The sequence below is a fragment of the Hypanus sabinus genome, chromosome 2 (genome assembly GCF_030144855.1).
Source record: "Hypanus sabinus isolate sHypSab1 chromosome 2, sHypSab1.hap1, whole genome shotgun sequence".
NCBI classification, from domain to species: Eukaryota; Metazoa; Chordata; class Chondrichthyes; order Myliobatiformes; family Dasyatidae; genus Hypanus; species Hypanus sabinus.
Genome location: NC_082707.1, coordinates 46,993,502 through 47,006,357, shown reverse-complemented (window position 1 = coordinate 47,006,357; position 12,856 = coordinate 46,993,502). Strand labels below are relative to the sequence as shown.

Genomic DNA, 12,856 nt, shown 5'->3' with positions numbered 1-12,856 from the left:
CCCAATACCATGTGCCCTAATTTTGCCCACTAATCTCCTATGTGGGACTTTATCAAAAGCTTTCTGGAAGTCCAGGTACACTACATCCACTGGCTCTCCCTTGTCCATTTTCATAGTTACATTCTCAAAAAACTCCAGAAGATTAGTCAAGCATGATTTTCCATTCATAAATCCATGCTGACTTGGACTGATCCTTCTACTGCTATCCAAATGTGTCGTAATTTCATCTTTTATAATTGACTCCAGCATCTTTCCCACCACTGACGTCAGGCTAACTGGTCTATAATCGCCTGTTTTCTCTCTCCCTCCTTTCTTGAAAAGTGGGGCAACATTAGCCACCCTCCAGTCAGCAGGAACTGTTCCTGAATCTATAGAACATTGGAAAATGATTACCAATGAGGGATTTATCAGCAGTCAAATTGAGGTAGGAGGAGACTTGGAGGAACAGGTGGATAAGGGGAACACCCACAACATCTGCAGTGAATACTAGTTGAAAGGAGCATCGTTGTGAGTATTTTTTGTCAGTCATTGTAAGAGTTCCTCAGGAAACCTTTATCTTCACCACTTGAAAGGATTACATTATTTTTGTTGACAATTGCACAGCTCATTCACAATCCCTCTAATTTCTAAAATCCAATTCTGGCAGGACTCTACATAACATCAGATGATGTTATCAGATTTGACTATCTGCTTAGCAAACCGTCCGATGGGATCCGCTCTTTAATTTCCCCGCAACCTCAAAGGACATTCCACACAGATCATCGGTCAACTAATGCATATTTTTGCACAAATTTTTCCACATGGAGCAGGGTCCTACTGAATGAATAGTCCTGAACAACATGACCAAATGTTTAGTGTTTGTAACAGACATCAGGAAAAGTTCAGTGCAGTTTCCCCAATCCTAAAACATTTCTGAAAACATGATTTAGTTTTGAATATCCAGTAAAATGGAAGCTAGTGCAACAATAAATGTACCAGAGATGCTTCTTTTACATATGAAGTTCTGCCGACCAAACCATTAATAAACTCATTCTCAAATTTATCTTGCAATAACTTGCAAAAGATTGAATAACTAAATAGAATAATAGTATACGTTGAGTTAAATATATGTGAACGCTACATGATAAACAGAGTTATTGGCAAAGAAGTGTGACCTTCAACACACATAAGATAAATGAGCTATCAATTTCCCATATTCTCTCCTGGAGACCTACCATAGGTGTTAACAATGTTGTGTTGGCCCAAAGCAAATATAGGGGGAAACGATGTATCTGGTTGCTTTGTGGTTGATTTTCCACAGTCTTGGGGCAACTGGGAATGGGATATCTCAGGCAAAACCTGGGACAAAGATCCCAGTGAGTCACAGGAGAGCTGGAAGCAGAGATCCCAGCACGTCTCAGTGGGGCTTGGGACCTGGACTCCTGTGAGTCACAGGGAGCTCAGGAACTGAAGAGCACAGAGAATTTCTTGGGAGGATGGAAAACATCATGCAGTGAGCAAGGATTTACAACAGTCTGAATGCAGGTTATTGGAGCAGTTCAGTTAAGGAGAGCAACATGTATATGTTTACTGCAAGCAACCTAAAGCATATTAAATGGATTCCAAGTACAGACAAAATATTGATAAAAGGAAAATGACAGTGTCTGTTTCATCATGGTGTTCCAAAAACTGCTTGATCAACTTCAGGAATCAAAGTTCTAAGTAAATTTATTATCAAAGTACATATATGCCACCACATCCAACCCTGAGATTCGTTTCTTGAAGGCAGTCACAGTGAATACAAGAAACACAATGGAACCAGTGAAAAACTACACCCAAAAGGACAAACAAACACACAATGTCTAAAAGACAATGGTCTCCTGAAGTCAATTATCATCTCCTTGGTCTTGTTGACATTGAGCGAGAAGTTGTTGTTGTGGCCCCACTCAGCCAGATTTTCAGTCTCCCTCCTATATGCTGATTCAGTCAATGACAATGTGTTGTCAGCAAACTTAAATATGGCATTGCAGCTTAGCCTCATGGTCATAAGTATAAAGTGAGTAGAGCAAAGGACTAAACACATAGCCCTGTGGTGCACCTGTGATGAGGGAAGTTGTGGAGGAAATGTTCTTGCCAATCTGAACTTACTGAGATCTGCAAGTGATAAAATCAAAGATCCAGTTACACAAGGAGGTTCTAAGGCCAAGGCCTTGAAGCTCATAGATTAGTTTTGAGAGGATGATGGTATTGAATGGTGAGCTGTAGTTGATATCCTGATGTATGCATCTTTGCTGTTCAAATCTTCCAGGGTTGAGTGAAGAGCCAATGAAGGCAATGTTGATCTGTGGTGATGGTAGGCAACTTAGAGCTGATCCATGTCACTTCTCAGGCAGGACTTGATATGTTTCATCACTAAACTCTCAAAGCATTTCATCATAGTGGATGTAAGCGTTTGTGGATGATAGTCATTGAGGCAATGTTCTTCTCAGGCACCAGTATAATTGAAGCCTACTTGAAGCAGGTGAGTACCTCAGCCTGCTGAATTGAGATGTCAAAGATATTGGTGAGCATTGGTGATCAGATACTTTCCATGGATTCACCCTCTGGCTCTCATACCGGCCTCAGACGTTGAAATCACAGGGTCACCAGGGCTGAGGAGTTTGTGAAGGTGCTTCCATGTTTTGATGGTCTAAGCAAACATAAATGGCATTGAGCTCTGTGCTGTCTTTACGACAGTTATTTAGTTTATAATATTTTCGCTTAGTAATTCATTCAATAGTATTTTCTAGTTAGAATTAGAAGTGTTTAAAGTATATTCATTGCATGTAAAATATATCGGCATGCGATGACGTCACATCCGGTTTCGCCGCGTCTTGTGGGAAAACACCGGTTTGAAATCAGCGCGAGGGTGGGGGCTTTCCACGAGGCTCACCTGAGCACAAGCAGTTTTGCAGGCATGAGAAATCACAGTGAGAGCAACGCTGTAAGTTAATAGATAATCGATATATTGAACTAAGATGTTAATGCTGATCCTGTTAGAGGTAACGACGGTAGATAATGTTTATGCTTTCGTTAGTTAAAGAGTCGCGGATAGTTTGCATGGAAGTGTATTTAAAGTAGTCAATGGAGCAGGTAAACTCTCCCTGTATACTGCACCTTAGTGTAATGTAGTTATAGTCACCTTTGCAAGTATTTACACTTGAAATGTGATATTAAGGAAGGAACAAATACTGTATCAATCTTGTATTGTTTTATCAACAGTTTTCACCATATGTTAATGTGAAGAGTGAACAGTAAATGGTTAATCTTACTGCGATCTGGTTCTTATTAACTGTGGTTTATCCGGACGTTAAATTCGGCGTTTCGTTACACCCGAAGGAGAACGTGACAGTGAAAAAGCGGCATTATCAGGTGTTTCAAGTGCTGCAATGTCAGCTCAATCCAGCATCAAGTCGACGCCGCCCAGCGACAGGGGCAGTAAACCGACATCAAGTAAGCCCACCCGGGCGTTATCAGGTGTTCCAAGTGCTGCAATGTCAGCTCGATCCGGGATCAAGTCGATGGCGCCCAGCGACAAGGGCAGTAGAACGACATCAAGTAAGTCCACACAGGCAAGAGCCAAGGCAGAAGCCGCCAAGGTGCAACTGCATTACGCCAAACAAGAAGCAGTTTTGAAAATGAAACTGGCCACCAAAGAAGCCGAAAGGGCCGCCAGACAAAGAGAAGAGGCCGCCAGAGAAGCCGAAACCCAGTTGGAAATGGCAAAAATATCGACAGAGTTGCAAGTGCTGCAGCTAGAAAGAGAAGAAGAAGCTGCCGTGGCGGAAGCAAAGTACATAGAAGAAGCTGAAGGGTCACATGATCTGACCGCAGCAAGATCTACTTTAGAAAGGACCAGACTGGAACGCACAAGCGACTATGTACAATCTCAAATAGACAGGCAGGCTTGTCTCCCTTCTCCATACGTATTCGATAACTTCCCCAGCTACGAGGAACCTCAGAGAGTCACGATTGCATCACATCCATACGAGGAAGGAAATTTACCCTCACGGCTCCGTGATGAAGTCAAGAATGAAAGAACCGTCAACGCTCCTTCACCCCCACAACAGGACGGCGGGGAGGGAGAGGTTCACTCCAGGACAACAATTGTCAGCTCGAACTGTACAGAAGTTTGCGGTCAAACTCAGTCAAGCCGTTCTTGTTCCGAGATCTGCCTCACTGAGGTGTACCCTAAAGAAGCACAACAAGACATTACCAAGCGTAAAGTAACCGACGAGACGCTAGGTCAGTCAGTTTTCGTTCAAACCGAGCACGGAAACAAACTTGCACAATCAGCTCAAGATACCATTTCTTTAAAACCCAAAGACACCAAGGTCTTCAGAGATGAAGCAAATAATGGGGTTGCCCCATTGCCTATCAGAGAACCACGCCAGCGCTCACCAGATAACAAAGAGCAGGTAGTCAAACGGTTCACGTCCTTACGGAAAACCCGGAAAAGGAAACCTGAGATGCAGCAACACACCCGATTGGCCCACGAGGTACTGTGCACCCTAATGGCAGAGGTCACAGCCATTATAAACGCACAATCATTCCTACCTGTGTCTTCTGACCCAGAAAACCCCTTTATACTTTCGCCATCAACGCTCCTTACACAGAAGGCAGGAGCACCTCCTCCACCAGGAGACTTTTCAGACAAGGATTTGTACACAAAGCAATGGAGACAAGTCCAGGCTTTGGCAAGTCAGTTCTGGCCTCGCTGGAGACAAAAATATCTACCTTTGTTGCAACAGAGACAAAAGTGGACAGAACCCCGAAGGAATCTTCAAGTTGAAGACTTAGTCCTGCTCAGGGACAAGCAAGCCACCCGCAACAGCTGGCCAACGGCCAGAATCACTGCTACATTCCCTAGCGAGGATGGACATGTCAGGAAGATCGAATTGAAGACTACCGACCAAGGCGATGTGAAAATTTACCAAAGGCCAGTTACAGAAGTTATTCTACTTCTACCCAATGACTGATTAAGAGACTAAGTTTGTACTCTGCTCATTGTGACCTTACGAAGGTCAAGCGGGGAGTGTGCTGTCTTTACGACAGTTATTTAGTTTATAATATTTTCGCTTAGTAATTCATTCAATAGTATTTTCTAGTTAGAATTAGAAGTGTTTAAAGTATATTCATTGCATGTAAAATATATCGGCATGCGATGACGTCACATCCGGTTTCGCCGCGTCTTGTGGGAAAACACCGGTTTGAAATCAGCGCGAGGGTGGGGGCTTTCCACGAGGCTCACCTGAGCACAAGCAGTTTTGCAGGCATGAGAAATCACAGTGAGAGCAACGCTGTAAGTTAATAGATAATCGATATATTGAACTAAGATGTTAATGCTGATCCTGTTAGAGGTAACGACGGTAGATAATGTTTATGCTTTCGTTAGTTAAAGAGTCGCGGATAGTTTGCATGGAAGTGTATTTAAAGTAGTCAATGGAGCAGGTAAACTCTCCCTGTATACTGCACCTTAGTGTAATGTAGTTATAGTCACCTTTGCAAGTATTTACACTTGAAATGTGATATTAAGGAAGGAACAAATACTGTATCAATCTTGTATTGTTTTATCAACAGTTTTCACCATATGTTAATGTGAAGAGTGAACAGTAAATGGTTAATCTTACTGCGATCTGGTTCTTATTAACTGTGGTTTATCCGGACGTTAAATTCGGCGTTTCGTTACACCCGAAGGAGAACGTGACAAGCTCATCTGGGAGCGAAGCGTTGTTGTTGACTATGTCGCTTGGTTTCACTTTGTAGGAGGTGATAGCATTCAAGCCCTGCCACAGCTGTCAAACATCCTTTGCTCTGGAATTGCCACTTAACACATGAAATGGATTTCTAGTGATTGTACCTGGACCTTTTATACTTTTCTTGGTCATCAGACCTGAATGCCTCTGATCTGGCCCTCCCTCAGCAGACTGAGGATCTCATGGTTCATCCAGTGTTTCTGGTTAGGGAGACTCTGAATAATTGTTGTGGAGACACAGTCATCTATGATTGTTATCATAAAGTCCTTGACAACAATGGGGAATTCATTCAGACACTCGAACAGGGCACAGTGTTACCATATTCGGATATGGCCCAAGTGAGAGACACTGAAGCAAGTCGATAGTTCACAGACTTTAATACAAAGAGTGTTAAAGAGAAAATAAAACAGTAAATGCAAGGCCAAACAGGGCCGTTAACTAAAACTCTCAAAAGGAAAACGAAGCCTACACGGCAGCTGAAAAGAGCATCTAAACATTAAACTAGTCTTCAGAGTCAGTAGATTTGAAAGTCCAATATCTCAGGGAAGGTCGAATGCAAAACAGCAGCGAAGCGTTGCTGTGCTCTGTCCAAGTCTCGATAAGCCCTACAATGACAAGTATGGAGTTAAATACTATCACAATTAAATATAATTAGCTGATTTGTACAAATTCACAAGTGCAATTGCCGCATCTCCTGCGCTACCAAATTCACGGTTGTGACACACAGTCTAGGAATTCGAAGCAATCCTCTGACTCCTATGACAACCTTTTTGTTCTCTTTATCTCTGAAGCCTTGCTCTTTAACCACTGCTTGTATGCAGGTTGGAGGAGGGCAGCTAAATGATCAGATTTCCCAAACTGTGGTCTAGGCATAGAATGGTAGGCATCTCTAATTGTAGTATAGCAGAGATGGAGTGTGTTGTGACCCCTGGTGCTGCTGGTGATATGTTGATGATAACTGGGCAGAAATTTCTTCAAACCAGCTTGATTGAAGTTCCTGACAATGATTTAAAAAGTGTCAAGGTAGGCTGTATCTTGTTTGCTGATGGCAGCATTCTGTACCTCGAGTACCTGCTTAACTTTGGCCTTTGGCAGTATGTAAACTGTGGTCAGGATCACAGAGGAGAACTCTTTTGGTAACTAGGATGGTTGACATTTCATTATTAGATGTTCTAGGTTGGGAGGAACAAGAGTGCAACAAGACTGCTGTGTTAGAGCACCACAAAGGATTTATCATGAACCACAAATGCCTATCTTTTGCCTTCTCCAAATCAGCAGTCCAGTCCATTTGGTGTATTGAGAAGCCCTCCGGTCTTACCAACTGCAGTGAGCCATGTCTCCATGAAACACAGAATACAGCAATTTCTCAGGAAAGAGTTTCCCAGAGATTTTTCTCAGTTGGCCTAAATTGACCTTCACAAGGGATTGCACTATCATGGGTGGGTGAAATAGAGATCGTGGTGGTTGGGGATCTGCAATAGAATGAGATGGCAGAACATAGAAGCTATTCCTTACTGGCATCATGCATGGTGGATTGATTAGGTGGTTTACTTCCATAATCATTTCACTATTGTGTTCAAAAATGTTTATTTTTGTTAGACAGTTGTAGTAACAGAAATAGATTATTCACTTTACCTCCTGTTTTAAAAGGAAGTGAAGGATTTATTTACCTAGATATATCCATAGTGATTTTTAAGAAGACAATTTATTCAATATATCTCAAAGCAACACAGCATGTTTTCCATTGTGAAGACTCTTTTTCTATTCCTTATTAAGCAAAGCCTAATGCAACTGAAGTACCAGTGAATTGGTCATGTTCTGACTTATAAAATACAGATTGGCAATTAGAATTTCCCAGTCAACCTCAAACATCTTTTTTATTGTTTAATATCCAAATTACAGGATGATTCTTGGAGAGGATTAGAAAAAAAAGATCAAAACACTGAATATAGTGCTGTGCTTTAATCCTTACCCTAGACCAGTAACAATGCACCAAAATCAATAAGAAGTGCATGGCTGCCTTCAAAACCCTTGACATTGTCACTTCCTGAGTAATTAAGAGCTACTACAGTTCCATGTCAGTTGCAAGGGCTAAAAATATAAAGACCCTTTTTCTGTAGCTTTAGACAAGCCCTATTCAGAGAAAAGAAATAGAGGGAGTTTGTTCAGAGGCCAGAGAGGGGAAGATAAAAGGAAAAAACATTTTTTTTAACTGCAGTCTGTCCATGACATGGGAAAAGGAGGGAGATGAATAGTGGGCTTGTGTGGTTATTTTCTACCTGACAGATTATTGTGGTGGAAATACTTGAGAAAGGTGAGTAACACAGGATAGAAGGAATAGACGCCAATGAAGGCTGTTTGCATATGAAAGTGATGGTGTGTTCCAGGGGGCTATATCATTTATTGTATGATCTTATCTGGCGCGTGCCTCAGCAGCCTTTCCCACAGTCTGCATGCTTCAGTGCAGAGGCCTGGCTAGATGAAAGCAGACTTGAGGCCCAGACTGTCACTGTGTGTCTACGACATAACACACTTGATAAAGAATACATTTTAGAATTTGACAAGGCCAACATTTACATTTTTAAATACCTGCTTAGAGGATTAGGCACCTTTCCCAGTGCAAATGAGACACTCTTGACATACTTCTTACAAACTTCTTACACATTAATATTTCATACAATGTGGAGGCTTTTAATAAGTTCTCACTGAAACTGTATTCTTAATTGAACAATATTTTCCAATGCGCTTCTCTGACATGAACTCAATGCTCCTTGCTTCACTTGGTACCTATTTAAGGTTATAAGATGTGAAATAATTTATGTGACTAAAACAAAGTACATACAGTTTTAAAACTCCTCACAATGCATCATATAATTGTTGATAATTCAGACATGGTAAATTCCAAGGTCCTGTGATTTACACTATGGATCCTAATATATGTTCAGGTTGTTGATAATTTTTTGTGGTATAATATTTTTGAAAAGCACTTTATTTTGTTTTATTTATGCCAACTGCACTCAGTTATATCGTAATTGTAACAGTAGATTTTTTGATGAAATAATAACATGCTTTTACTTACTACAAAGAATTAGCAAATTCGTTTTTGGAGCATTATGACAAGCATCTTATGTCATTTGCATCTAAACCTAAGATTTTTAAATGATCTTGATTCAGGAAGATAAATTCCTCCCGGCAGCAAACAAAGAGCATATAAAACCATTAGGAAAAAAAACTTGGGAGTATCAGAGTTTTAATTAACAATTTAATTATGGCCTCAGTCATCAGATAGCTCACCATCATGTACTTAAGTTCAGGACTCTATTCTTAAAATAAATTTGGAAGCCAAACTTTTCATAATTGAATGCAATTGCCTTCCCCTTTAAAAGCTAAACAGTGCATTGATGACCGAGCGGGTGATCAAAGTATGGCTTATGTGAGATTTCAGTCCAATCCAGAGAAGACACTAAGCTCCCACTTCATAACCTTTAGTTGGGTGTTCTGTGAATGTCAAATCAAATTTGTCAACAGTGGCACTCACTCGTCTTTTTTCCTTTGTTTCATATGGGTGAAGTAAAAGTTTGTTCACTTTAACAAAAGCAGAGATCGGTTTTATAATTTATAATTTTATCAGGTACAAGCTACCTCATAGAAATGCCCCAATTACATAACTTTTTTCACTATCCAGGTTAATTTGCTGAGTTAGCTGACCTCAGTGTATAAGGCAGTTTTAATGTTTCCTTTAGCCTTCATTTGCATGGATCAAGGAGGGGATAATCTACTGGGGCCAAGGCTGGTGGCAACTATTATGCTGTTCCCTGGTCAAAAATATGCACCTACACTGGTAAAGAGAATCAGCATAAAATAATTGATGCATTGGACAAACATTTACAAAATGATTCAATTTTCAATTTTGCTACACCTTTTAATTTTTAAAAATTAATTTTAATTTTTTTCACAGACCATTCAATCCTTCTCATAGTTTCACCAGTCAGAGGTGATGATCAGAAAAGCACTGATAACTCCTTTAACTCTGATCCGTTATCATTCTCTTGGTCCTTGAGTCCAATCACTCACAAGCATGCCCCCTCCCCACCCCGTACAGCTGTTCGGGCTGCAGACTGTTCTGCCAGTCTACGTCTCCCTACCTTTTCTTCACCTGTTACTCCATGATACAGTGAGCTTTTCACTGTACAGCTGGTGTGGAGCGAACCACCAGGCAAAGTGTGGCGGTTGCCCCGTGCTGAGCAGCCCAGGATAAGGAATGCTTCCATTCAGCAATTACGTGGAAGGGGATGGAACGGTGAGTGGGGGCCATTTCTGAGGAGTAGCCGCAGATCCTAGATGTGTTGGGTGCCCAGATTCAGTGAAGCATATCTCAACGCACTGTGCTGGCCAGGTTGCACCTCAACTCCGAGAGCCTGACCGCTCACCCAGCCCACCTAACACTAGCCCTCTTAGGCAGCCACTCCACACCGAGGCAATGATGAGGTTAACCCATGGATGACTGAGCCCTCAACCGCTTCCGCCACGGGTCTCATCCCTGGAAACTAGGCAATAATGCACCTTTCCAATTCAACCCAGTGTTAAAATTGATAGAACCTCAGGGTTTCCACACTGCCTCACCTCACTTCGGTTCTGCAGCACCAGATCACCTCAAAGTCCAAAGGAAAATTTATGGGTTTAACGGAAAAAGTGTGATGAACAACACTTTTAATTGTTTTCTTTGTTTCATTGGCCACCAGCAAATCATTGCTGAGCTTCACCAGACTGACCATTTTGGCTTTATGGTCAGGTGCCAGACTATGCTTGCTGATGGAAGTTGAAGAAACTCTGTACGTGCACCTGGTACATCTGAGCCTACACCGCCTCTATGGTTCTGCTACAAAATACAAACCACCAATGAGCTTTCATTTGCAAGTGCAACCAAGTTGATCCTGCCTTCCATGCCATTGGGTTACACAGTTACCTGATGATGAACAGGAAGCCTCCCAAACCCCTGTGCCGATCTACCTCTGGAGGTTCCATTAATCAACTAGGTTATCAACAATGTTCTGAAGTATTGCAGACCTCTGTGTTCAGGTATCGGATTACCAAGTCTGCTACAGAACGTTGGTTTAATTTCAAATTTCCAACACCAGGCACGTCATCTTGAAGCGATTTTGACTTCAGAACAACCTCCATTTATTTCTCTCCTTTCTCTCAAGAAATAGAATAATAGAACATCCAAGGGATTTACCAAAGCATCACTCATAGTTTTACTTTTAAAGTAATTAATTCAGCATTTCTCCTCTAAAACCTGCCTCAGGCAGATGAATACTTGACGAACTTTTGTAAACCCACAAGACTGTTGAAGCTGAATTGAAGAATCACTTTCAGTTGAAATGGTCTCTGACAATTAGTTTAATAACCCTTCCAACGCCCTGTAGCAGGCCACATTTACACTCAATGTGGAGCTCTTTTGTAGGAGTTAAACTATATCACATATTTGTTTCCAGCAATGTTCTTTAATTGGAAACCAGTGTCTGTTGCTTGCTAGCAGATTAGATTACATTACTAATCATTTAAACTGCTACTTTTCAAAATGAAGCTCTTTAAAGTCAGCAAAATCTTGAATGCAATAGTAATAGACATGGTTTATCTTTTCACAATATCTCTTTGTACCGTTAATTATGAATATGTGTCATGCAGCCCAAGGCAACTGTTACTTTCCCAGGATAATTAAAGTCACTTAGTTATTAAAAACTGTGTGTTACCTTTTTTTTATTTTACAAAGTGCCTGTATTGCTGGTCGAATGGATTATGCAGTACACACAGAGTAATTGAACAATCTGTGGGAAAGTCTGCCTCAGTTGTGTGTTCTTTCAGAGTAATCTCTGAAAATCCCTGATGACTGGATGATTTAATAGGCTGCTGAGTCCCTAAATCCTGCCTGTCTGTCTTCCAAAGTAAAAAAGAAACACTGTGTGGCATTTCCTGCCAGACCAGACTTGAACCTGAATTAGGCTGTAAACCATGGTAAGCTAAGACCTAGTACCATGTTCCCATGAATGCTTGTGCCCCCATCCCTCTCTCAGGAAAGGAATTCTATCCCATTGAATCAAAAGTAAAAGAAAGGTTTATTGCTTCCTATATTGTTCCATGTTCTTTATTTGGGAGCTTGCTCACTGCTGTAGGGTTCACCGTCTTTCATTTTAATTATCTAAATGTGATGTGAGTTACAGATTTCAATTCAGCAGGTTATCCACTTTTCTGTTTATAATAATGTTGTGGACCCAGATTTGAATTAGTTATGGTTTGAGTACAGTGTACTGAAGATAAGGAACAAGGGGGAGGAGGGCTGTGGGTGGCTATACAGAAGGAGAAGAAAAGACACAGGTGGTGATACTGTTCTATACCTATACCAGACAACGGCTGACAGCAAACTACTGGATAATTTTTCATTCTTTTCCAAAGTGCTAAAGCAGAGAGAGCAAGAAACAAAATGCAAAACACAAGTTGAGTGAACGGACACAGTGAATGGTGGGGAAAATAGTGATGTTACACTGGAAGGGAGCAGAACAGCTGCAATGTGATTATTTTCTTCACCTAAATCAATTTTATTCCAGCAGAGCAGCACATTAAAGCTTGATTTGTTAAATATACTTTTAAAAATTGCAAGCATGACTAGCAACATTAACGGCGAGCTTAATATTATTGAATTATTGTGAAACCTATTTGGCTCACTACTGTAATTTAAGGAAAATATTCTTCAGCTCACACAAACCAGATCTGTTGTGGTCAGTTCAAAAGAAAGCAGAAGTGGAGGTTAAATCCTGGCTTTTCTAAAAAGGTCCCCACCCCTCTTCGGAATGAGTAAAATTAAGGAACAGAAAAGAGAAGAGATAGATTGTTACACAGAAAATACATGAACACAGAACAGAAAATATCTGCAGAGCTCCAAACAGTTTTTCCTGCTAAACACTTGGAATGAATACCAAACTTGGATTTGGTATTGGTTTATTATCGTCACACATACAGTACCCAGATACAGTGAGGAGCTTGACTTGCAGACTGTGTATACAGATCAAATCATTATGGAGTGG

General features: G+C 41.0%; 1 protein-coding gene and 1 long non-coding RNA gene across 2 annotated transcripts in view; one reads left to right on the top strand and one right to left on the bottom strand.

Annotated features, from left to right (window-relative positions):
- Positions 1-12,856, bottom strand: part of LOC132378561 (uncharacterized) — a 65,674-nt gene that overhangs the window by 7,973 nt on the left and 44,845 nt on the right. The window lies entirely within an intron of this gene.
- Positions 2,733-5,697, top strand: LOC132404656 (uncharacterized). Its single transcript, XM_059988975.1, has 2 exons — positions 2,733-2,962; positions 3,241-5,697. Exon 2 carries the CDS (start codon positions 3,408-3,410, stop codon positions 4,995-4,997), a length of 1,590 nt encoding a protein of 529 aa, XP_059844958.1. The 5' UTR covers positions 2,733-2,962; positions 3,241-3,407; the 3' UTR covers positions 4,998-5,697.

Coding starts and splice junctions, on each gene's coding strand:
- LOC132404656 (XM_059988975.1), top strand. CDS start 3,408: ATGTCAGCTCAATCCAGCATCAAGTCGACGCCGCCCAGCGACAGGGGC.